Genomic DNA, 27696 nt, shown 5'->3' with positions numbered 1-27696 from the left:
CTCTGTGTTCCAGCTAAAGTGAGGTGTAAAATATGAAACAAGTGTGAATTTTTCTGAAAAATACAGAATAGCTAAACCTTTCCCTTTCAAAATCATAAACATGTATTTATATTAATAACAGAAGGTATACTTGATTTTGACTCAGAGGATTGCATCTCTCATAAACTCTTACATTTTTCCTCAAGATCATCTTCTGAGTGTCCTCTGCTGTACTTCATCATCATTTCATTATCAAGAAATGTGAGTTGGGTGCATTATCCTAGAAGGATGTGACCTACATCGTAATATAGCCTCTGTGTTTACTGCATCATCCCTGCATTAAACTATTCTTAGGCTCCTTGTCTTCTCCTTCAAAACTTTCATGTAATTCCTGCTTTTTCACAACTCTTCACTTGTTCTAACATTCACCCCCTTCTTACTGCTTCTGTACATCATCTTCAGTCACCTGACAGGTCTCTCTTTTGTACTCCTAACCACATCTTCAAGCAGACTCCTGTGCTAACCCCTTTCTATTCCCAGCACTCAACTCCTAATGGAACAACATGGCCACCTTCCCCAGCCCCTCCACCCCTTGTTATTTTATAAAGGTGCATTTCCTACTCACTTGCTGCCTGTGCATAAAACTTACTGTGACCACATATGCTTTGTGCTGTTTGAGTTATCTTGCTGATTGCTAATTAGGACCCCAAATGGCCCCACTCAAAAAGTCTACTGCAAGATGTGATCTCCCAGTTTTAGTCTGGTGAGAAAAATATTTTTTCTCCTTCTTATTTAATTTAACAGGTGTCTGATTTCGGTCATGTTTTCTCCATGACCTAGTGCACAACAGGCAGTTCATGTATCCAGAAGGCTCCACACATGCCTATTACACGCAGCTAACAAGGAAAAGGCCAAAGGCCAATTCAGAACTTCCTTGAATGCTGTTTCCCCCTCCAGCCACTGTTAACCTGATGATACCAGTGAGCCTCAGATACTCTCAGACAGAGAAATAGGTTTAGTACAATTGATCTAATAAAGTGCAAAATCTAAGTAGCTGGCTGGCAGATTACTAATGACTTTTTTGTTTCTCTTTAAGTCCATGCATGCATACACTGCAAAATGCCCAAAGCTGGCATATTAGCAAGCATCTTCAAACATTCAAATAAAGGTAAACTGTGGTAACAGCCATACCTCTCTTGCCATCTTCCAAGACAACCACTTTCCAGCCCTAGCATCACAGGGTTCCACATTTTCTTATCTCAATTTTCATATCCAGTGGCTTTGGGTGACCACACACTTTATGCTGATACAGATACTCTTGGACTGCACCTTTCTAAACTCTGCAGACAAGATTCAGGTCACCTATTTTAGGCACATATGAGGACTATGCAATGCCAATAAATCAGGAACCAGCAGGATATTAGGCTGCTTGGCTCCAAGAAACAATGAAGAGAGGAAAGCACCTCCAAAGAGTGATAAACATATCTCACCTTGGTGAGCAATTTGCAGATCTGCAGTCAATGCTAATGGCAAAAAGTGAGCACAGGACCATGCCTGAATTTTCCCCTCTTGACAAGTAGATCACTATATTTAAATTTCATCATGTTTAGTTCTTCAACAACACTGTCCATTTCCTAAATATACTGGTGATTGCCTAGCCAAAGGAAACATCTGTTACTGCTCCACTCATTTTGGAAAGAAGCTATTGCCTTGTTTCTTCTTTCTTGTTCTTGAAAAGGTCCTTACTGCCTTTGATTTCCCCTACTAAGATTACAAAATTTTCCTTCTCATCTCCAGCATTTGAATAAGTTCCCTTACTGATCACATCCCTTTTCCTTAATGGATAAGGGACTACAAATTGAGATTGGTAAGGAAAAACAGGTGTAGCCAGAAGGGCAACATCCAAACATGAGTTTTAGAGTGCACTCCATCACTGATTTATACTGGGTTTTAAAAGTTTAATGAGCTATTCCACAGTTCCTTTCAGACATAAATTGTTTAGATTCCTAATCACAATTCTTACTGCAGGTGAAGGAGGATGTTATTCTCTGAGGCTTCTGTGAGTGCTGCTCTGTGCCCAAACCAGGAGAGGGCAAAAGAAGAGCTGAGCAAATGATGTCTTGTGCTGCTTCTGCTCCCATGGAGTCTGCATTTCAGCCCGCATGGAAGAACTGTGCTGTGAGGTGCTATCTTCTCAACATGCAGGCTTTGGTGTAATTTTTTTCATTATTAATTACAGAAAGTTTAGGCTATCCATAAAGCATTACATGCCACAGCTGAAAATAAATGAAATCCCTACAGATATTTTAAATGTCTTCCACACCATTTCTTCCCTATTAAAGATAAATTCACTAGGGACTAATCTGTGCATGAAAGTGCTTTATATGGAGTTTGTTACTGACTGTACTGAACACAGCTGACCAAATCATGGATTTGTGTTCATTAACAATTTCAAAATCCAAACACTGACTTTCATCCTTGATCTGAACTGTTCCATTTTGACATAACAGAGGGGTTTCGCACCATTATTGAAAAGTATTTTTCAAACCAACAGAAACTTCTGAGGCAGTTCAAGCAGCTAATGATGCATTTCTCAGAAGAAAGATTGTGTAAACACAGTCATCTAGCTTCAGCTCACCTTAGCCTACTATTTTTCTATTTTTACTCTTCCTTTAGAAAACAAAGGCATACAATTAAAAATAATTATCATATTTATTTAAACCTACATCTAATTAGAATATCTGTCAATGTTTCCCAAAAAAGTGTTATCTGAAAGCACCAGAGACAGCTTTAAAAATTAATTTTAAACCTCTGAATGGTATCTAATTAGAATATTAGGAGGTTTCAGTACCAAGGTACAAAATACATCTGCTAGTTCAAGCTATGCTTATTCTATAATCATAAACTTGTAACTTTCTGTCTGTAACAGACAGAATCCAAATGAACATAAGTTAAGGACTCTCACCCTTAATCTTGTAGTGGAGATTTCAGCCTTCAGAATGTCAGGGTCATACTTTGTGCTTGATGAAGAGCCTGAAAACACTTTTTAAAAAAATATAAAGAAGACAAATATTTAAGTACTTTTAGATCACTGATTAGTTCCTTCCTTGATGAATCCACATTGATCAAAACCCTACAATGTGCTCAAAAACATAAAATGCTTTAAAAGCTAGCCTTTTATAGAGTAGTCATCATTGCAGCATGGAAATAACTACTGAATAATCAAAAATTTCCCCTTTTTCCCCTCCACCACTATATGGTATCTCTCTAATCACTTTCTTCCTGACAGTTGTAATTTCTAAGGAGATCTCAGGAAAACAGAAGATTTATTCAGAAGTCGCAGAGATCTGGCATTCAGTTCTTCCACCGATGTACATGCTCCTCTCATACACTACTGCTAACAGAGGTGCTTGGCCTCTGACAGTGCTTTTCCATGTGCTGATTCCCTGTCCAGGACAACAGCCTGGATCTATACTCCATCCCTGGTCACAGCACACAGGCTACAAAATTACTGTCTGCTCTTCCTATAAACCAGCAACACATTCCCTTCTTGGTCTATTGAAAGCACCTGTCAACAAAGGGTCATTTCAGCAGGCAGCCAGGATGGCAAGAGATCCTCCTCACCCTGAACGTAGATTTGGCAAAATTTTGTCTCAACAAACTGCATGAAAAAATTCATTTCAGAGCCAACTGCTGTAAATCGTGGCTCAATGGAGTTCACTTGTACCAGAGAGGATTCTCTCCAACAGAATATCTGTATTTTAAATAAATAAATAATGTAGGGATGCTAACTCTAAAAAAGCCAGAGTACAAGGCAGTCCTAGCAAACCTTGAAAACTTATCCTAAAGAGAAACAGGATCCCCTGCAAGGCAGAGATCAAAGAAGTTACACTGCATTCTCCTCTGTACTTACAGCTTGTACGAGAGCTTGATTTTTCTTTGTAGGCACCATTCAACCGTACATACTCATCCAGGGCAAGTGCTAGTCTCTGTTCCTTCACCTGGTACAGTTCCTTCTGGGTACTGAGAGCATCCTGGGCTATTGTAAGGTAATCTTTTAACATTCTCTCTTGTTCTTGCCGCCATTGTTTCCTGGGATCTTCTATTTGTGTTGTTTCTTTATAGGAGAAAAAGAAATTATTTAAAGAGACCTCTGCTGAAACCCATTGACAACTAAAATTGCTTCTTTTGTAATTCACAGTTAAAGCAGTCTAAACCACAGTTTGTCTTTGGTTACTAAGCAGATGCTTCACTTCCTCTGCCACCACAGTGTGTGTAAGAAACAGAATTCAAGGGATCAGTTGCAAAATTAGAAATGAGAGCAAAATAGGCAAATGCTTATGCAGATCATTCACATGTTGTCAGCCTTGTATTAGCAACATCCTAAAACTCAAAAAGAATATATCTTTTGCATCGAGTATTTGGAAATAATAGGATCAACAAAGTCTTTCAATGACATCTTAAACAATGCATTTCTGAACAAAAACTAAAAGCAATCTTAGCTATTACATTTTTTCAACTCCCTTCCTCCCCACTTCATTATTTTTTACAGCCATATGTTATTCATACTTTTCGTGGTTATCTCTCTCCTTTCGCTCTATAAAAACAATTTTATCTTTCCCCCTGTAACTGAACTAATAGATTATTAACTCTCCAGCTCACCTCACCTAACTCTATCCCTATGCCTGCTAGACATCTGATCCAACACACAACTGTCTTTTATGGCCAACAGACAGACAGACAGGGCTGCCCTCAGAGGGCACTTCTGTCTCTCGAAGACAGGTGTCCAAGATATGTGGGACCAAACCACTTTTTTGAGGTGCCTCCTTCTTTTCACTGACTCCTCAGGTAACAAAAATGAGTATGCTGGAACAGGCCTTTAATTTACAAAGGGCTTCAGGTAACATTTTAAGTCCAGCAGCCACACACAACACAGACTTGCATAGGAGACATAAACAAGAGGATCACACATAACAGAGATGTGACATAAGATCAATCTAACTGAAGATTTTAAGATTTTATTTCTAATGCAAATATACAAAGATTATATATCGTTGAATGTTCAAACTTATCAATATTTCCTGACTTAGGTCAGCACTTTTTAAAGCTGTATTATGAATATTCTTCCTTTAAAGCAGTACTAAGTACAAAAATATTCTCATAAAACATAGCCATGAAAAGTCTGAAATCTAAATGTAAATGTGCACCACTCTTCCTAAGTTAGATACTGTAAATCTGCATAGATATACAGAGATAAAAAGTAACATTCAGTACCAAAAAATTTAAGTGCAAAGTATTCGCTTCAGAATTTTTCTGCAAAAGTAGGAGGCACATTTATTCTCTGGGTTAGATTTCTGCCACTTTAGTCCTCTGAATTGCTTTTCTGTGGGAAGCAATGCAGGGGGGAAAAATGGGAACAAGTGGCTGAAGATGTGGAGAGAAAAAAGAACTGCAGTCGAACCAACATGATTGCTCTAAACTGTAGCTGAAGTGCACTCTTGGGAGAAGGGACTCTTTCAACTCCATGTAAGAAAACATATTTTGTAACAGCAAAAGCTGATAAAGACAGGACCTAGTTAATAAGAGTTTCTAATAGTGACTAGCTACCAGTTTTTCAAAAGCATTTTCTCTTGTTAATATCACAATAACAGAAAGACATACAAAGAAAAAGCAGCATCCCATAAAACAAACCCTGTAGAATCCTAAACTGACAATCTCTATGGAACTACTGATGCATTTAAAAGGAATTAAATACATAAACACACTCCCTCTACCTGTTACAAATGTGACATTTCTACTTGGAAAAGGCATTTCTTGGATGTGCACAATGAATGCATAGAGAGAATAACCCACATAAACCCTAGTGTGGTGTATAAAAGATTAAAGCAGAAAAGCTTTATACCCAGTTGGTTTTCCAATAACCCCAACAGGAACACTCTCTCAAAAAAAATCTAGCTATAGCTACAGACGCACATACACATACATCCGTGTTTATAGCCACCTGCTCTTTTACACAAAGATACTGGGCACACAAAGAAGCAAATCAATACCTTTTCTCTCCTAAATGGTCAACACATGTTCCTATCTGTGCCCACTTATTGTTGTTGTGCTTTAACACACTGCACATTCACAGTTATTTACACAAGATAAGAAGTGCTGGTTTCCAGAGTTGTCCTTTTTTGTGAAGCAGGTTGAAGAGCATGAAGCAGAATTCTCATGGGTCAATGATCAAATACGATAAATGCAGTTATGGTGGTTTTTTAGATGAATGTAATGATGTGATTGTGTTTTAAGAGTGCAACCAGCAGACACCAAATAATCTTACAAGATTGGAAGGTCTCATCTTCGAGCATGTTGTAGGTAATTGCTTTGTAGGTTTTAAGTGAGGATTGCTCAACATGCAGCCCAAAGACCAAATGTAGCCCGCAGAGTTCTAAAACGTGGCCTACAGATGCCCTGTCCTTGGGACTGCAAGAGAAGGACAAAGCTGATCAACAGCACATTATTTTCTATTGCTGACAAATACAAACATTTCCTTTTTGCGTCTCCAAGGTGCAAGTACAAAACAATACTGTGATTATATGAGCTAGCAAATTTTATACTGACAGTCATAAATGAGTTAAAGGTGACCCTGCATGTAAAAAAACTGCACACTAACTTCAGCATACCAACGTTTGGATATTTGCATGTGTAGGTACATTGGCTGGTCAAATTACTCTCAGTCAATTCTAACTGCATGTATTTATTCTGGAACAAATGCTCAGTTGTGAAAATACATTACCATGGAAAAAGCAAAGCAGTATGCAATGACTATCCTAGAATTGTTACTCAACTTTTACCAAACAGAGAGATTCTGAAGAATTTTACTCTGCACTCTTCTTAAATAGTATAAATTATAAAACCCAAAAAAGCATATCTCTTGTCTGGCAAGTTGTTCATAAATATATATATATATCTATATATGTATACACATTTCTAAAAACATGTGCCTGTATAACAGCACCATATGTTTGTTATCTCTACTTTTCAGTTATCTCTATTTTCATCAGTAGGCTTACTCCATAGAGGAAAAAAAACCCAAAACAGAACTATGGATGATATTTCTGTTTCTGTAGCACTACATTTTGAAATGGAGCACTGAAAAGTATGTCCATTTGAGCACATATACCTTCCAAGAGCTGATAATTTTTTTTAAAGCAGCGCTCTTTCAAAAACAAATATTTATACTTCTCAGAGTAAAGCCTCAGAAAAGATAAGGATTTTTTCCCTTGGACAAGAATTTTTCAAGCACCTGCTGCTAAGGTCAAACTTGTACACACAAGAATATTATTGGGATAGTGACATGCAAGTAATTGAGGGAAAAGTTTCCTGAACATTTGAAAATGAGCTGTGAAGCCTTTCATGCTCACCAGAGTGAGATTTAAACCACAAAGAACATCTAAACTTTTTCCTCCCCTTATTATTCAACAGCTAATGTAAAATAAAGTAGGGAGATCTCATTTCTTTTCTAAGGCAGATAAATGTTCCCACTGGTGACTGCAACAGGATGCCCTATAACCCTGTCTGCAGCAGATAGGAATAATGCAGCAGGTTGCCAGCTGGGCAGATGGGGAGATGTTATTTCTGCTCCTCAGGTGAGGAGTAAGGATTGGTAATGAACACTAGACAGAGCTGTAGAGCTGCATCTGAAAATGTTCTCGAAAATGCAAACCGGACTTCAATAATCAACAGTGGAAAATGAACAAACCACCTCCTCTTGGCAGGGCCTCTCAAACATTTTCTGCATAAACTTAGGCATGAACTAAAGGAATCTACTTCAAATGGATCTTTAAACAAGCAGACTTCATCAGGCTCTATGAAGACCACAACCTGACTAAAAAAACAATTGTGTATATCAACTTCCTCTGTCCAATCACAATGCAAAAATAACAATCCATAGTAACAGAATGAAGAGGATGGCAGTGCGCATAATACTCAGGTTACTTATTCCTACTGGATTCAGTGTCACATAAGCAAAGGTTCTTGCAAAGCAAAATTACTCAATTCTATTAAGATAGTTTAATTTAAAACTGATTAATTAAACTTGAAACAAATTACTGAGCAAAGGTTCTTGCAAAGCAAAATTACTCAATTCTATTAAGATAGTTTAATTTAAAAGTGATTAAACTTGAAACAAGTGCATAGTTAATAAATTTATTAAAATACCCCAATAAACAAGCAGTTTATTTCCTCCTATTTTTAAAGATCTGGGTGATTACCCACACTGGGGGAAATTCTGTGGTCTCACCCAGTGGAACCACACAAATGGCAGGATGGCACGCTCCACCCAAGGATGTTCCTGTCACTGAAATGATCACAGCCCTGTAACATAGAAGAGGAAGCTGTGCTGGCTTTAATCACACTGCTGTTCATGAAATGCGCTCTTCCTGGCTCACTGCCAGCACAGTTTGATACACTTAAACACAGGGAAAAAAAAATCTGGCCAGAACAATAATTCAAAATCAAAAGGTCATGTCTGACTTTATGTCTTGGAAGTTTTGTTCTTTTGGCAAGAGCATACTTCAAGGGCAACAATGTTATGCATGTCTTTGTAATTATACATAGGATATATATTATACGTTGGATACAGGTGAGAGTCAGGCATGCCAATTTTTTTTTTAATTAGGTATTTTCACATGTTACGTTCCTGTCTGCTAGCAAGAAGTTCTGCCAAATTTTTACAGTCTACTTAAACAAAAGGAAACTATTACTTTATCAGCAGTAGATCTTATTTCCCTAAAATAAATGGAATTACAATCCCACTAGAAAATCCCACTGGGAAGGGAATGGCTCCCTGACGCCCCACTGCTAGACATAAGAGAATTGGACATTTTACTACAGGATTAACAATATGTGGAAGCAATAGTTTTCCATCCTCTCCTCTTGCCAAACAAAATAGTAGCGTTGACTGGCTCTTGAACAACTCACATGTAAGTTGTGTTCAGTCAGAGACATTTGCATTCAGGCAACACAGTTAGAGAACAAATACTCTCCAGAGGTCCCTCTAAAAAACAAGCCAGATATGCTAGATTGCTACTTGAGGAGGGCACATAAACACCAAGAGGAGACAAAACAATGACATACTTTTCATTCTGAAGAAAGAACTCTCATATGTTTAAACATATGCCCATATTATTTCAGTTTGTAACTGTTGCAGAATCACCATCTCAGAAAGGAGGCTATCCCAAGGGAAATTAGCTGATCCGTAAGAAATGAGGAGCAGAGACCTAAGATGTGTAGGAAGAAGAACAGGGTAGAGTTGCATGCCACAGCTGGAGCTGTGGCTTTCTTATAGCTTTCTTTTCTGTCAGTGACGGTTTCTACCATGTCACCAAGAAGAACAGGGTAGAGTTGCATGCCACAGCTGGAGCTGTGTAATAGCTCTCTTTTTTGTCAGTGACGGTTTCTACCATGTCACTTCAAACCCACAGTCCCTACCATTAGACATTCACGTGTTCTCTCTACACAGTCTGTACTTAATTCAGCACAGTCTATCTGATGTAGTAAGCCCACCCAAACACTACCTGTCTCTAGAACATGACACGAAGTTGTGACATGGTATCAAAGGTCCAGTGAGCCAGTACAAAGCAGGAAGAAAACCCAGCTGGGGAAAGATCTTTTTTCAGGCAACAGTTAGCCTACTTACAGATCTAGTAATCCACTGCATTCTCAAATATGGGTCTACTCATCAATACTGTGTACCTTTTCCCTCATATAGTAACTTACAGGAATATTCCCAAACCTGGAAACCTGGACTGCCAGACAGGAGGCAACAGAACTGCAGTGGCTGAGCCCTGAAAAGGGTAGCTGTGACTGGTGCAGAACTACTGCTTCATGTCATGGTTCAGCTCAATACTCTGTGTCAAGGTGGCAGTTTCTCTGCCTGAAACAGTGATGAAAAGATAACTCCACTACACCTGACATCTCTGGTTATCTTGCATAATAATTGCAGGACTACCCCTTCCAGCCAAAGAAACCCCATCTTCAAGGGAGTTGTGCAGACCTCAGACCCCTGAACCCAACAGCTGACTACATTCAGGACCCTTCACCAGTGAACTGCTCCTGAACCTAACTGCTGAAGACAGTGTACAAGCTAAATACAGATTGGTTTTACAACAGTCCTCAATAACTTTGCTTTGGCAGGATTACATCCTATTCCATGGAGGAGGTTTGAGAGGGAGATGCCTTCAAAGCATTCTACTGCACGCTAAGGGCAAGCTCTTGGTTAAGAGCTGCAAGCAAACCAAACTAGGGCCAGGCACAGCAAAGGAGAATCAAGATTTTAATGGTAACTTGCACAAAAATGTCTCAAGATGGCACAACAAAACCAAGACCAACCCTTTGACATACAATATCAGAATAGGAAAAATGTTGTTGGATACCAGCTACCACAGGATAGTACAAGTTAGCTAAGTGGTGGTTGATGAAAGCAATTTTATCAACAACATTAGGTATATCCCACATTACTGGATAAAAAAACTGGCTTTCAATCCTCCAGTACTTTTGCTAGTTTCAGGGAGAATAACCAAGTGTTACTAGACTGTCTTAAGAAACGTCCTTTATTGTTTACATGGCAAATGCTTTCTGAATTTTTTTCCTTATTCCTTTCTTTCCCCCCTGCTTTTTAAAACACTTGCAATTCAAACTCAAACAACAATAAAAGCAATTTGTACTCAAAAATTTGTGGAAGGTTTCACAAGTAAATATTGCATCATTTCATACTGACATCTTTGTTCAATAGATACATTAAAATAAAGAATTGCACATTGCAGAGACAGCAGTTTCAGTGAGACCATACAAGCCAAAAAGATGACATATTAAAAATGATCTAACACATGCTGGATACCCAAAGAAAATCACATTCCATCACATAATTAAATGGAACATGGGTTCTAAAGAGAGACATAAATGAAAAGTAGATTATTTAGAGTATGTTCAAAACTGACCTCTTTAAGTTTGTTTCTTGCCATCAAACATTCACACAAAAAGTGACCCCTCTCTTCCAAACATTTTCTTCACTTTTCCATTAAATAATTTTGTGTTTGAATTTGGGCAATGAGAGAAAATTAGAACTTTTTCCAGTTATACTCTCCAAGTATGAGCAGTTTTCCAAAAAAGATTAATTCAAAGATTTTTACTATTAGTTTCCTCTAGATATGGGGCAGAATATGTTTATATATTTCAGAGTGAAATGCAGTAGAAACTCTGAGGATTTTGTTCTACATTATCAAGCAAGCAGGTAATGTTCTGCTGCTAAGGTTAGCAGAACAAAGACATAAGAAAAAGATGCAAGTATGATCTTTACATAAATGCCAGCAGATAAAACTATCTTTTATCCAGAGCCTTCACTACTTGAGCCCTCCTTCTGTGGCCAGCATGCCACAGAATTACTCTAATCTGTTCCTACAGCCAGAATGCAGAGAAAATACCTACAAAAAAGATTCAGGGTAAGACATTTCACACTTGGGTTTCTGCCATGTGCATTTGCTGACAGCAAAGAGTCTTCACAACTGATTGCATGCTACCACTTGCTTAGGAGATGGTGGTAGGTCATGGGAACAAACAGGGCATATAAGTGATGATAAGCCATTTGACTCCCTCAAGCTATCGGTAATTACAGACTCATGGTGGGATTTTCAGATTCTTCCTTTTCTGAAAATCAATCTGGCCTACTTTCATAGATGCAGATATACTAGACTTCCAGGCTGGAGCAGTCTGTCCACAAAAGTCCCTGTGTTAGATAAACCAGTTGCACAAGCATAAACTAGTATGAAAACCTTTAAGATTACAACAAGAAATAGAACTCTTATAGTTAAAACATCATACTGTGTGAAACAGTGTAAGCAGCTAGCCTTTACTCTTCACCTTTTTTTTTTAGCATCACTGACTCAATTTTCCTTTTCTTTGTGAATGAAAGTGATAGCAGGATGTTTCTGAGAAAGATATATTCATGCTTTCAAAAGGGACAGTTAAAATTAAGTAGGGAGGAGGTGCAGAAGCAGAGAAGTTGTCCAACTCCATTTTGGAGAAAAGTGCTGGTTGGAGTTCAGGGAGAAAAATTATCATATTGAATACAAAGTACAAACTGGCAAAAAGAAAGTGATGTGATGATCTGAAATTGTACAGGGCTAGGAAAAACTACTTATCATTGTCTTTTAAACGCCGTCACTCACTGCCATTCTGCTACCTTTGCCACTAAACATTACTAAGAGCAGAGTATTTGTTTTATGAGTTAACTAGATTAATGCAATGAAGAAAACAACCATTTGCCTTGTTATTCCTGAGACTTATCTGTGGAGATAAGAATTGAAAGTAAATGGGGTAAGTTATTTAGGAACAGATAGGGTGCTGAAGGCAAGGCAGAACTTGTCTCAGTAGGAGATCCCTTTAGACCATGCACATCAAACCAGAAGTTGCCTTTTCTTTCTGCCATTACCTCCACAACTGTTCATCTAAACATAGCATAGATTGATCCAGATCAGAAAACCTGAGCAGCTGGGGGAAGAGAGAGGAGGTGGAACACAACTCACACCTCAGGAAGCAGAGCACTTCCCTGTTGTCCATGTTTACTGCATATCCTCATGCGGACACAGTGTGGGGACAGGAACTGACAGCAATGGCTGCTACTTCAGCTGCCACCCCCACCTGAGAAGTGCACCTGGAAGTCACAGCCTCAGAGTCAAAACTGCTTTCTGGCACAGAACAGATGAAAATTCAAGGGTGTAATTTCAAAATGCCTTGAACCACTGCTCCATCTCTTCCACCTGACTGTTCATTCATATCCCCAGGTCACCTTCCTTTTCTTGCTTGCATAAATAGAGGTGTGGAAAGGAGAACAAATAGCAACTTTCCCCCCACCCCCCCCCATACCAGATTAGGTTCAACTTGAATCAGCTCTCTGATCTGATTCACTGTCTGGCCATGCAAATGTTCATGGCAGTATAAGCAAAAACATTGCAGAGACAGAACAAAAGGCCAGAGGTAGCAATAGAGCAGGACCAATACTTTCAAAGATTATATCAGCTTAAAGGTGTTTGCAAATCCAAGCTCTAAGAACATAAATGTTTACATCTCAGACACTTAATGCTTGATATGGAAAACCCTACATAAGAATTAGAAAAAATTTGAAAGTGATAACTTCACCTGCAGATATATGAAATAAAGTGGAGTAATAGTTATGTGTTATTTTTAGTGTGGCCTTTTCCTCATGTTGTTTAGCAAAATCAGTAAATGTTAGCAAATTAGCTGAAGTGGATGTACACATGAGAACAGGTATGCAATAATGATTATAGGAGTCAACAGCATAAGTCACAACATCTTTGGGCTCTCCCAAACCGCAGTAACAAGGATCTTGCAGAAAACAAATTCCTCAGGCCCTGCCCACCAAATAATATTCTTTCAGTCATCCTCTAACAAAGGGTGCTACTGAAGCACCGGATAAGCATTTAAGTTCTTACAGTATTAGCTACCCAGATCATATGCATGTTCTGCCTTGCCAGATGGCCTGTAATTTGGTCTCCCTTGAAGCTGAAAGCATCAGATTAAAACTCCTAATTGGGGTAATATATTCATAAAGTAATGACCTCAGTCAGTGCTTCTCAAAGTGGGTTACATCATCCAAAAGGATCATGAGAAAGCTCTAAGGCTATTGAAAAACCCAAACTGTATTTGGGGGTGAAAAAAAAAATTAAATATAGAAAATATAGAAAATGTGAGATTATAATAAAACTAAATTATCCTTAAACATATTGACACCAAAATAATCTGAGGGATTGTTCTATATTTGCAGACTACTCACAGACAACTCTTAGCCCTCTGCAGAAGAGAAGAGTAGGCTTTTCTCAGGTTTATGTGAAAGAAGGGAAGGAAAAAGATCAAGACAAATAATTGCACAGATGAGGAAAATATTTTGAAAAAAATAATATGTCTATTGATTTACATAATTTTTGAAAAAAATTACTTAATAGAAATTCAGTAGAAGTTTTAGAACTTTGCAAGGTGCAATTGCTTTCTCTAAATTACGGGGGAGTTTTGTCAATATCCACTGCAGCAAGTACCTATCTGATCGTTAATGGAAACTTCACCCTTAACATAAATGTCAAATTTTTACTGAAAAGGAGGGAACAACCGTGAGTAACAACCTGCTCCTCCATAGCTCAGTGGGCTGGCTTGAGAAATATAACAAAATTGGAGCCACCACAGTAAAACTGATCCAAGTCCTGTGAACAACCTGAAACTTCACAATTGGACCAAATGCAGCTTTGTAGAGAGGCACACAGTAGGAACAACACTAGAAAAACAAATGAGAAAAAGGACAGATAAGAGAAAAGTTGTTTAGAATAATTAATTATGGGATGCAAAAGGAGAGACTCAGTGGGCCTTCCTTCAAACATTTTGCTGAAATAAATCCAGTCAGACAGCAATGAACATGAAGCATTGTTTGTCATCTCTCCCCACCTAACACATGGGAGCAGATTCCTTCCCAAAGTGCTATCCCTCAAGCTGCTATTTATAAGTCCTGAAATTCTGCTTTATCCAACCTGTTTTTCAGGCATCTATCTATTTCTTCTTCCTCCTAGCAGTAGGTACAGTTTTACTCCCTCATTTGGCTTCTTTGTTCAGTAGCAGAGAGAATTAACAAAACCACATTCAAAAGAGTAAAAGAGTCTTCTTTGTTCTAACATAGCCACTGTCCTGACAGGGAATTTTAACAGTTCAAATCCAAAAGGCATGCTCAGCACATCTGACTTGTTACAAAATTAATAAAGCACTAAGCAGACACAAAACCCATTTTCTAGAAAGGTTTTTCTCCACTCATTTCAAGAGACCTCCATACCAGAGATTTCCATAGCATCAAAACATTGCATGTGCCCTGATCAGATGAAGTAGAAATAATAATCTCCATATGTGGCGCATCAGACAAATCACCTACTTGTAAGATTCTTAGGCAGTTTACCACCCAGCAACTGAAGAGTACTCTCACCAAAACACTATGCAAAATACAGTGTACAAAACTAAAATACACCACTTTACAAAATAAGTTTCGCTGAAGTTGCTACAAAGGCATACATATATTAATATAAGAGGAATCAAGAGCACGATTGAACAAACAAGGGATGGAAACTACCTTTAAGTATATCAAAATTTCAAACCATGAATAGCTCCTAATATTCACTTTCCATGCACAGGAATAATATTTAAGAGTAAAGAAAGCAGTTAATTTTTTTTCTTAAAAAAAACAGGCAACAAAAATACAAGAGGTTTTTAGAACTGATTAAAAATTTTGAAAATGCATGAAATAAAAAGAGCACAATCAAAGCATAGTGAACTGAAAGCACTCTCAAAACACCCAGAAATGCAACTTGGCTCTCAAAATTTTACTGGTGCATGCCCTATAATTTTGGCCAAAGCAGAAGTCAGAGACAAGTTTATGCTGATAATTGCATTTAGATTCAGAAGAAAACCCTTTATTTCTTCACCTTTTGAATTCAATCAAGGATGCTTGTATGTTTAAAAGTTCATGAGTGTCTAACACTGTATGTAAGATCAGAGGACTCTCATTGCAAAGCAAGGCTTTGTAATTAAGAGCACAAATGAGGTTATTGGGTGGGAGAAAGTTCAATATTAGGTGTCTATCTGCAGGTGCTTAACAAGCACAGCTAATATCTAATGTCCTATTCTAGTTGTCAGAGTTCTAGTCCAACCCAACCAAAGGAGGTTAAATTGTCTCATCTGCAAAGCAGACAGCTAACCAGTCAGCTACATCCTATTTTACATTACACCAACTGTACTGACTAGAGATCTTGTGACTGCAAAAGTGGCTTAGACAAGGCAGGGTGGATTCACTTGCCCATGCATTCGAGATGCCATTCAGAAGGCCACTGGTCTCTTACTGTCCATGCCATCTACTGACCTGGTGCAGTTGCCTCTGCTAACTTCAAGCATCTGAAATGGCTGTAGATACCTGCTAATTTTTAGGTAAGTATGGATACTGCTAGCACAGATGCACATACCTAGATTCAGGTGTTGATCTCAAATAGAACCTTTGCTATTTTGCTGTTAAAGACTATTTCTGGGAAAATAGAAAAACATATCAATATGGAGTAATAAATGTATAAAGAGAAAATAGAAATGCTTTCAGGAATATATTCATTTCAGCAGGCCAAAATAGCATTGTATTTCACATTTTGCTAGTTTTATGTGGTTTAGACATAATTACCATGCAATTAGAAATATACACAGAAACAGACATCACCATTTTGTATCAGCAGATTTTCTTGTAAGCATTTATAAACCAACAATGTTATACCAAAGGACAAATTCTCCCCACCATTTTGATTTTAATCAAGAATTCTGAGTCTATTCAAGATGAGTTGTCTTTTATAACCAACGTGGCAAACCAAAAGGTACTTACGGTTGATGTGGTCAATGTAGTATACACCAATCTGAGGATCATACGCGGCTTCCCATCCCCACGGCAATTCATCCCCAACGCAATCCGCAAACGACAAGGGCTTCGTTAACCTACAGCAAGGAAACAATTCAATGATATAGCTTTCTCTCTTCCATATATCTGTTATTCATATTAATTCCTAATTCTGTTATGACAGAAGCTGAAGAAACATAGCAGGGAGAAAGGAGAGCAAGTTGATTTTTTTCCTCCTAAACGAGAACATATTGCAAACATTTTCCAGTACAGGAACTCAAGTGAGAAATCCACTGCAACACCCTTCACATCTGACAGTATAAAAGTCAACAACAACCTACAGCTTTAAAAAAAATTATCTATATTCCTATTTGTCCCCAGAAAAACTGGACCCTTCAACCTTGAGTCAGTGAAGAGAGCACAAGATTTCAACATGACTGTTTCTAATGACCACAGAAAGTCAGAAAAGAGAATACAGCCACCTAAGATGCAGTTAGCAGCACTTATCAATCCCTGCACTTGAATAAAACAAGCAGCAGTGTGCACAGAGTAGACATTTTATAAGTAACATGTAATGGGCCTTAGATGTTCACATGTTGTTTTTGCAGGAAGACAGACTATTAAGGTTTTTCACTTTAATAACAGAGCACCTATTTGCTATAAGAACTAGGGTGATAAATATAATACATGGGCTCTTTTCCAAATGAGGCTGAGCAAAGCTTTACATGATCATATTTTGGTCCTTTTTTTTAATAAAATAAAATAGTACTGAGTTTCCTATTGATAAATCCACAGATAAATGCCATTTCTAACATAGTGATATATTTAATAGAAAGAACAAGATATAAGGTTTTATTGTTGTCACAGTGACGGTAAGATTAAGTAGATATCTAGAGTTTAAAAAAAAATCCACAGAGTGAAATGATGAAGAGAAATTTGTGGGACACACAAGCAGCACTCCTTTGCTCACTGCTGATTAAGTTTCATCACCTAAGACTGTTTTTTCATTTCACCATTAAAATTCTATACAAATAAAAAGCTAATTTGTATGTTTCGGGATTTTTTCTTTATTTATTATTTATTAAAAGAAACAGGTTTATTGACACTTTTGTGAGAAAAGAAAAAGAAAACAATAGTACATTTTACCTTTTACAAACTGAATTGGATTTTGTGTACAAAATACCAGATAGAAAGTACTTTACAAAAATATTTAATTCTTTATGCAGCTGTAAAAGCAAATTTAAGCACAAATTTGATTTAGAAATCATTTCCCCACTATTATCTTTATTATTATCATCATCATCAATGGATCTCCTGCCAATTCTTTAAGTTGAACAGTATTCCTCCAAGATATGGGTGCAGAAATCACAAAAAATAAAGCTCTCAGGATTCAAAATGTTTTGAATATTGATTATTTTTCAATTGTTTTTTAAATTGCAAGCATGAATCCACTTCCTCATATTTCTCCAAAGTTTACATCACAATCCTGTGAAGGTTACTAACACTGTATTTGAGGTTCTGAACAAATTTGCAAGTATAACACAAATTTGCTCATTCATTGCCACTTAAAAACTGCTATGTTAACCACCAGACACACCAAAAACTATTATAAAATATAGATGGAATTACCAATGTGCAATTACCAGGATACAAAAATGCAATTATAAGCAGCACAAGTAGGCCGTCAACTCGCCTATGATTTCCAGGGCCAGAGGATGTCCGTAGCAAGCCAAGCCCATGTACTGTATCCTCTCACACTGCTGCCCTGCGCCTGTAAATCCAGACCCTGGCACAGCTCTGCATGGGACTGCTCCAAGGACGCTCCGGAAAGCCCAGCTCTGACCTGCCACCTTGCTCCTCCTCTCTGGGCAGCAGAGCAGTGCTGCCTTGGCCAGGACCCAGATGTGCAGCTCAACAGGCCAGCAGCTGGCCTAGTGCTGCCACACCAAGCACACCTGACCAAATGCTGCCTACTTATAGTTACCAGCACTGCTTCAAAGATTACTGTTCTGTTGTAAATTGTAATTGCTAGAGAGAAATGGATGGCTCTTAGGGATGCAGGAGAAGCCTTTCAAATCCAGGATAAGCACAATTCCAGGCAGGCAGCATGCAGCAGGCTGAACACAGGGCATCCATGTCAAAGAGTTCCCAGGCCACTAATGCTCAGAGGAAGCATCAATCACATAAAAGCAACAGTGCTTTGGTGAGTCTGGTTAGTCATGTGAACAAGATGTGCCAACTTCAAAGGCACACCTACCTGTGAAAAAGTCCTGTCTCAAATTTGATTACAAGTGTAGATCTTCATGAAACAAACTGAATAACAAAGTTCAGTGTCATCCTTGCCTCAACATTATAACATTAACTCAAAACTCAATTCATATAGTTCTAGTAGGAAAAATATTTGAAATGCCATATAGCAACACAGAAATCTCAGTATGGACTCAAACTCATATGAATACAGTCAGATGATTTTTAATAAACATTCAATACATTCACTAAAGTTACACACCAGAGCTAGCAACAGTCATAACATGACTTTCAGATCACCTCCACAGGAGGGATATAAGCCCAGTACAACCCTGACTTTTCATCTGCACTCTACACCAATTTAATTTTTAATCAAATACTCACTTCTTACTATAAATAGCACATTCTCTAGGTTAGACTGCAGTTGACTCTGATCATGCAAATGTTCTGTCCAGTGTTCTCACCTGTCTGAAACCAGATATGATAGGACTGAATAACAGCCATTCTTTCATCCCAGACACTCCATAAATTAAAGAGACACTAAAACACTTTGGAAAAGTATTTGAGTGACCCACAACGGACCTTAAACAAAAGGAGAAGAGGAGACAGAGATCCAAAAAGACAGGCAGTACAGGACAATTTGTTTTATAAATACTGCTCTGCTGGATCATGCCTGGACATTGCATCCTTAGGATCTGAACTATGTCAGAACTGTTCCAGAGGAGATTTTTAAAACATGAGAAGGTTTGGACATAATAAGATCACAATTACTTAAAAGGGCAACATTTCCATGACTCCCTTTTTTGTTCCAGAGCCTTTTAATAGCACACAATTTTTGAGCCTGATGCATCATTTTACTGAACAGCAACCAGCACAAGGTGATTGATACCTGACTGCTTATGGCCCTCAGAACTCAATATAACAACTATTTACTTTCAAAATATATATGACAAATAGAGGAAATGAAGCAAAGGAAAATTTGCAAGACAAAAGTTGAAAGCAGAGAGTTACAAGATGTAATTGGACAGGAAATAATATCTAGGAACAAGGACTGAAGGAATCTTGTCTGTGAGAAGATCATTATCTGTGACATATTATAACCTATGATAGATGGATGGCCATTCCATTCATTAAACATCATCCAAGAAAAATGAGGTTTATTGCACTATAATAGAGGATGAAATGCTGCAAGTTTTGGGCACTGATATTCTAAGGCTAGTTCATAATACTTCGTTCATAAAACTTACTTTCAGTTTGTAGCCATACATTTAGATGTTCTTAAAAGAATGCCAATACTCTAAAGATGACTTCAAATGCCACATTTAGTATCCAATGAAGTTCAATTAGTTAATAAAAGGCTTGGATTTCTTTAATGCATATCATTAAGCTTAAGTATTCTCACCTAGGGACACCTTTTTTTTCTTTTTGCTTTAGTGAACAAGAAGCAGGTGTGTGTAAGGAGAAGTGGATATTTTAAGGAAAACCAGGAAGCATTCTGCAATTCCATTATGTAAACAATGCATAATTATGTTAATCACTTTACAGATGTTTAGGGAGACTTAGAAGACAAACACAGTTTACAAATTGAAGACCTCTATTATCATATCAAATCTACATTTTTCTTTAAAGTTTTCAAAATACAGAATTAGCTAGCTAAGCTCTTAAAATGCAGATTCTGCAATGATATACTTGTTATCATTAACAGATGTTCTTGTTTCTCCAGCCATGCCTGTAAGAATAAGTCTGTATATGCAGCTAACGTTAATAATGAATCACAGAACCACAGCATATTCTGAGCTGGAAGGGACTCAACAAGAATAATTGATTCAACTCTTAAGGGAATGGCCCACATGGGGATGGAACCCGCAACCCTGTGTTATGAGCACCATGCTCTAAAAAAAATGAGGCTGAAGACACTGGAAAATGGAACCATAACTACAGACTGATGGATTGTCAGTGCAGAAATACTGGATCATTTGGACAACTTCTTATTTGATGTAAATCACATTTTGAAGTCCCCAGAACAAAAAAAATACACAGAAGACAGGTTTCTTTCCAAGACAGGGGTACACAAAAAATGAGACATTTCTTACATATAGCAGTACAACTACCTTTCTGTCAAGATACAGACAGCCCATGATATTTCCCATTTCTATGATCTGAGAATATAAAGAGGCATGTTCTTAAAAATGTGTATGCACATATATGTATGCACACACATACACACACAACTTTGAACAAATTGTTCTATGCAAGAGAAATGCTGGATTCTGCTGCATTCCTTCTCTGACTCCTTTTTTCTCCAAAATCCATTCAGGATTAAATAAACTGTAATAATGAAACATAAGTTATACATATTATGATTAGTACTCTATCAATAGAAAAAAGAAAAAGGAGGTTACAGTAGGCAGATCTTAGAAAATTGGGGGGGAAGGAGACATATACATGAAAAATAACCCCACCCACTCAAACCTGAAATTGCTTTTCCTCAGTCAGAAAGGAAGAAATCACATTTGTAAGAGGTACACAAATACCTCAGAATTATTAACAGGTTCACCTTAATGCCTTTCAAAATTACTTCCAAGAACATCTCCTTCGCTGTGTGGTAGGCCCACAGTCAAGATTTGTAGTTTGGAATTCAGCGTCAATGCTCAGCTTCTATAGCAACTTCAATGTGCATTTGAGAACTTTCTCCAAATACCCAAAATGAACTCATGTGCTTTGTTGCATTACAAGATCCTGTGTGACATTCATACAAAATGCTGCACAGATTAAATTTAATTCATTTCTCATGTATAATGATGTATATTACACATTAATTATTTTAGAGTGCAGTACTTGTTAGCACTTTTTCTTGACAGAAATTTTTCTGAAAAATATACCTCTTCTCCAAACTCCAAGGAAGACAAAACATAAGCTGCTATTCAGATATGCAGTAATGGGCAATCTATTAAAATGGAAGACTAGAAATCCAGTGATGGAAGAATTGCATGCACATTTATCTGGAATCCACACACCATTACAGAAGAGTGTACAGATGGTTTATCCACAGTAATACCCACCAATACAACAGTTTACAAAAAGTTTCCTTCAAGCACTTTCAGTTAGCACAATTACACAGAATAGTAACATAAAATCAGCATCAATTTTTTTTTTGCAAAAGGATAAGTGAAAGTATTTAATTCTTATTTTGATCCATAGCTTGAGAGAAGCAAATGTAAAATTTTAATCAATGAAAGGAATGTACAAACAGAAGAAGAAAACTGTTCTCAATTTTTCATCAAACCTCCTGAATTTAGTGCTCAACTTGGATCTCAAAATCAATTCAATTCTTACCCAAATTTCTAATGCTATGGGCCTTATTACTTTGAAGGTTGTACAAACATGCATTCTAATCCCATACTAAATATGCTTACAAACATAGATTTTACTCATTTCAGGCATTCAAGACAAATTTCTTATATAAAACTCAGGGGTGCAATTAATCCCATTAACTTTAAAAAGCCAGTTACCAAACCTGAATTAATCTTTTAGGTTCTCTAGAGAGGCTGATTCAGCACATCTATTTCATACCTGAAGATTTCCCTCTTTCCCTAGTGAGTACAGGATTCTGAATGCAAGAATCCTTAGCATGTGCAAGGGTAACTAAGTTTAAGTGGGATGAATTCTGTAGGAGGCAGCAGAGTGCAGAATGGCAAAAGTGACCCAGCTGCTGCTCCACATTGCAGGTCAGAGTTAGAGAGGCATTGCTGCTCCCTATGGCCAAGGTCACTGACAGCATGAAAATTACATTGCATAGGGAACACGATTTTGTCTTCTACAAATTACAGTGGCTGAAGCTGTAACAAAATGCATTTACTTTGTATTAATTATATTGCTGTCTCTTTCCTAACTTTAAAAAGTAGTAACCAGGCTGTTTTCCTGTCAAACGGGGCAGAACTGGCCTTCAAAACACCCTTCTGCCATATTCTTTGTTCATTCAATTCTGTAAGTTATGAACTAGCAATCCCACCCAAAATCTCTCTCTTGAAAAAGCTCATTCATGAGACAGCGCTTCTGCTGCTAAATGTTTCACCATGTTCTTAACACAGTAGTGCCTTCCATTCAGATACCAGGCCAAGACATTTTGCACAAACTTTGAATTGTTTAGGTACATTCTCTTTTAATAAGGGTACTATTAAGGTATACTGCCACTTTAGTACAGGTATTATTTTGAAAGAGTAACTAAGTGGGCATCAATACCAGAGCAGAACAGATCAAACAAGGAGCAGCATGGTCGCAGTCCCAGCTTGAAACAGTGGTGCAAAATAAACAAATATGGTAAGGTCATGCATGTTTACCTTGTTCACAAGATGTGTGCAACTAAATGTCAACAAATGCCTGTGCTCAAAAGACAGCAAACATGCATGTTACCTTTTCTATGCCAAAACAGAATCACTAACAGCTCAAACTAAACGTAACTCATTCCTTAATGATGAGATATTATCAATAACATTAAATCAAACTTCTTAATAGCACTAAATGTATGCCTGTAGACACTAGCATGTGCACCACTAATGTGTTTGCTTTGTATTACACACACGTGCACACAACAGTATGGGTTTATAGTCAAATGTTCACAGCTACACTCCTGGCTAGAATGGATATGTAACAGTCAACAGTACTGCACCTTCACCTTTTTGCACCACTGGATACTCAAAAACTAATTGCACAGACTGAACTCACAGCAGTTATACACTTTCTGGAGACAAAGATTTATTAACTCCAGCAGTGTTTCCTGGATATATTTCATGAATTTTCACTTGTTTTCCAGATTTCAGATAATTTTGTTCCTTGTAATACAAAGAGAGGTAAAACACTCAAATTTGTATAAGAATGGAAACTTGAAATAAGCACTTACTCTAGTTTTCTAAAAAAATATACAGGTATAGTACTAGTTTTAATAGTTCGTAATTTCCATCCTGTGATTCTTTTAAGTCCTTGAATACTTACAACAGACAGCAGGCCTTAAAGAAATATATTTTTTGGTTTTACAGAATTTCCTTGGAAGAAATATGTACAAACATACAGATGGAGAGTTATACTAAGAGACATACATTATTTCTCTACCTCACAGCAACCCAGAATGGAGGGACATTATTTGAGTACTTACTACTCAGATAACAGGCTCTTGCAACTATTTAACAAGCTCAAAAACTTGGTTTCCAGCACTGACAGTGATTTACTATAACTCCCATTTATAAGTGAGCTGTGGGTTCACGCGGATATACCACATTCAATGATGTTTCAGAGAGTATCAAAGACTTCGAAAAATACACTTTCCTTTAAAAGACTCTTGTCTAGCTAGCCAGCAATCCAGGTAAACACAATATTATATTCAGGAAGCACACAAGGATCAAGTAGAAACTAAAATCTAATCTTTTTTTTTGTCCTCATGAGATTTGGGATTTTAAAAAACCTTTTTGGAGTACTGAATAAGTGGTTTCTTCTCTGTAATTTAGGCAGAGTCTTTTTGAAATGCATTGCTGAAAAGGGCAATGTGCTGAAGATTGTCTCACTTTCCAGTCAGCCCTCCAGAGAGACAACTGCACTACCACTACCATGTGAAGTGGCAATATCAGCCCACCACCAGTTCTGGTTGCTGCCTTCCTGCAGTCCAACTCAGAGTCTCCTATGCTGCAGCACAGCACAAACTGTTCAACATATTCAGCAAGTCCTGCTTGGAAATAACAAGTCGGCACCTCACCAGTGATGGGGTTTGGAGACAAGCACTAACTACAGTAGCAAACTGTACTCATTTCCTCAAATGTTTTTCAGCTCTTCTTGATTTAGTTAAACATTAAACTGCCAGGGCAAGGATGAAAACAAACCAACAAACCTTACTGCAACCACACTACAACAAAAAGTCTTAAATTCACTATATTTATACATAACTCACTAAACTTGTACAACATAGGAAAACCCAGGAATCTTGACAAAAGTTCTTCATTTCCAGTATCTATTATGAACATAACCTGCTTAAGCCAATACAGCTACGAATTTTTACTACAAAAATTGTATTATACCTAGAGAGCAAGTTCTTTGAAACAAAAATATAACTGCAAAGTTTTTGAGTCTACTTATTTTAACAGCAGCACAAGTATTCAAAAGTAAAACATGATAGCAAAAATAGCTGAACAACAAAACCCCTACAGAATGAATGCTATAGCTCTAGACAATTAAAGGACATGTTCAAAGATAAAGAAAGTAGGTTTTGGCTAGATATTGGGAAAAAATTCTTTACTGTGAGGGTTGTGAGGCATTGGAACAGGTTGCTCAGGGAAACAGCGGATGCCTCATGCCTAGAAGTGCTCAAGGCCAGGATGAACAGGGATCTGAGCAATCTGGTTTAGTTAAAAATGTCCCAATCCATGGCAGGGGAGTTAGAACTGGATGATCTTTAAGGTCCCTAAGGTCCGTTTTCCAAAAAAAAACACCTTCCTATTTCATTTAGCAGTTTTGCAAGTGTAATGTAAAAACATCAGAAATTAAGTGCTTGCAATATATTAATAAAAATTAATACCTTTTTATTTCTTTATTTTCAAAGACTTGTTTTCAATGTTCAAAAGTTCTACACATCCCCAAACTCCCTAGGCTTTATGCAATAGAGAAAAGCTAAGGATGAAAATGTTCACGTCATCCAAAGACCTTGCCTGCTTCCTCCACAGAAAAAAACCCACACAAAATGGGCAACTGATGTTGTTCTCAAACACACACTCAAAAGGAAGGAAACAGAGAACATACAAGTTCAGCTTTCAGTCCAGCAGGCAGCAGACAGGGGGAGGCGAGTGCAGAGGGAGTGCTCTGCCTCCCAGCTCGCTGTGAGATGCTGTGTGCATGTTAATGACTGCCATAAAAACGTGCTACCAGCAAGCAAGCCGAGCATAACTGCCTCCTCCCAGTCACAAAGAGGTGGCATTAGCTCAATGTCAGCTCCCTCTGTCCCCTCACAGGTGCTTCTGTGAAAAGGCACATGAACTGAATAGCTGAGACCCAGAAAGGGAAGAATGCATTTGGGAAGGAAGGGACCCACACCCACTGGTTGCAGGACCAGGTCAAACTGCCTGCTGGCTTGGTTTTTTGTTTCCTTTTCCTTTTGATTATGATAAACTGTTTGGGCTTTCCACTTCACAGTTGCTATCAATGAAGAAAAAACTCCATGCTGAACTCAGCTACACATTCTACCACGCCATTTCATCATTGAAGGTAATAAAAGTGAAAAGGAGAACCAATATTTTCCAGCTCAGCATACCAGCTATTTGTTTCTGTAAGGCAAAGCCTCCAACCAAATCACTATTTGTAATTCATTTATCTGTTTAACATTGCCAAGTTCAATGCAAAGATGACATTTTGAAAGGTTGGGGGGAAAGGGGACCACTGAGAAGTGGAAGTGGGTGATACCATGAATGTTTTCTCCAGCGTTTTTGTTTGACGCAGCAGTTGGTCCTGCACTGGCATGTAAGCACTACAATATTAGACACCTGGAATGTGAGGAATGTCTGATAACCATACCCTAGCACACGGATAATTCCACAGCCATAAACCAATGATATGACCTTTGCCATTCCCCTGGAAAACTCAAATGCAGTGACATTATGAAAAGGCTACTATGTGCAGTGTTGCTATAGGTTATTTGTATATACATGACTGTACACTGTTGTTAAGAGGGAAAATGTTATCATCAACTGACAGCACTGTTAAGAAACTTAGCTATTGGTTTTAATTTAATTACATAAATGCCATGCTGTTTTCTGAGCAATTTGAAGTGTTCCTGATCCTCCAATCTCTGGGTGCAAACTTGACTTTGAAATGTTTTCCTTTACTGTCTTGTACCACTCTGATCTTCATTTTACATATTTACTACCAAATATTCTTCCTACAATAGGAAGATGTACTCTTAAGAATACTCAACATAAGAAAAGCAAAAAAAAAAGCCAAACCAAAATCAAACAAACCACAACAATTCCAGTCAAGAACTGGTTCATGAAAGTCAAAAAATGGCACAAACTCTGCAGGAATTTCCACATGCAAATAGAAGCAACCAATCCTTATAGAAGGATTTGATAGAAGTATGATACAATAAACTACAGGTAGAAAATGTCTATAGGCTAGAATACTTTATGAGGAATTAATTAAAACAGATAGACGTAAGATAGAGGATTAAAACATTCTGGTAATTTTAATGATTTGTCACCTTGGCTGTCAGGCACAAAATACCAAAAACAGTTTTCATGGCATATTGTTAGGGTTAAATATAGGACATTTTTGTATTGTGATAATTAAATATGAGAAAGAGAAATGTATTTCAAAGAAAAAACACAGTCAAACCCCAGAAAATTATCATATTTAATATCAGCATTAAAAGATCTTCCCAATCTCTTAACTTTTCCCCTTCCTCCTTTCTGTAGTTTCATACACACACTAGTCCAAATCACCCCACTACTCACCTCATCAGCTACAAAAAATTATTTTGAAAAAAAATTTTGTTCTGTAAACTCCACTTCTCCTGTAAACAAACCCTTGAATTGAAAGTGACCTTTGGATTTATAGAGAGGATATTTAAAGACTCTCCTCACCTAACTCTGCTCTCACTGAAGTCAGCAGGAGCATTACCAATTTCAGTAGCAGGAAACTTAAATCTAATACTTTCAAAAAGTACCCATCTGAACATCTCAGATAACCTTACATATATTCAACTTCAGTGCTGTGAAACCCTTCAGCCAAGTATACCAACCATTCCAGAAGCAGGGGAAAGGGAACTTAATATGTCCAATGTCTCTGCAGTTTGGTTACAGACCCACAAACTGCACCCAAGAGGAGAGAGCACCCCACTCTGTTATTCTCAATACTGAGTTCTTCATATCTTGATTCCAGCTTCTCACCCAACCACTTGTAACAATTTTCAATGCATACTTCATTAAACATTCTGTGTTTTCAGTACAATGCAGCTCCTGTTGCAAAAAGAC

At 37.6% G+C, this 27696-nt stretch overlaps 1 protein-coding gene across 2 annotated transcripts in view; it reads right to left on the bottom strand.

The window, feature by feature from the left end:
* WWC2 (WW and C2 domain containing 2) overlaps positions 1 to 27696 on the bottom strand; it is a 95352-nt gene that overhangs the window by 43795 nt on the left and 23861 nt on the right. The window contains exons 1-4 of one of the 2 annotated variants that reach the window (XM_039700151.1): positions 16433 to 16507; positions 16032 to 16090; positions 3893 to 4096; positions 2945 to 3021 (exon numbers count right to left, since the gene is read on the bottom strand). In XM_039700151.1, coding sequence (XP_039556085.1) covers positions 2945 to 3021; positions 3893 to 4043 — 228 coding nt within the window. In that variant the 5' untranslated portion in view covers positions 4044 to 4096; positions 16032 to 16090; positions 16433 to 16507. Of the gene's footprint in view, positions 1 to 2944; positions 3022 to 3892; positions 4097 to 16031; positions 16091 to 16432; positions 16543 to 27696 lie in introns of those variants that run through there. The other variant, XM_039700150.1, reaches the window with a different exon arrangement.

Source organism: Passer montanus, unplaced genomic scaffold (genome assembly GCF_014805655.1).
Source record: "Passer montanus isolate IOZ18808 unplaced genomic scaffold, ASM1480565v1 scaffold14, whole genome shotgun sequence".
Lineage (NCBI taxonomy): Eukaryota > Metazoa > Chordata > Aves > Passeriformes > Passeridae > Passer > Passer montanus.
The sequence above is the reverse complement of the archived record's forward strand: the minus strand, read 5'-3'. Positions and strand labels throughout refer to the sequence as shown.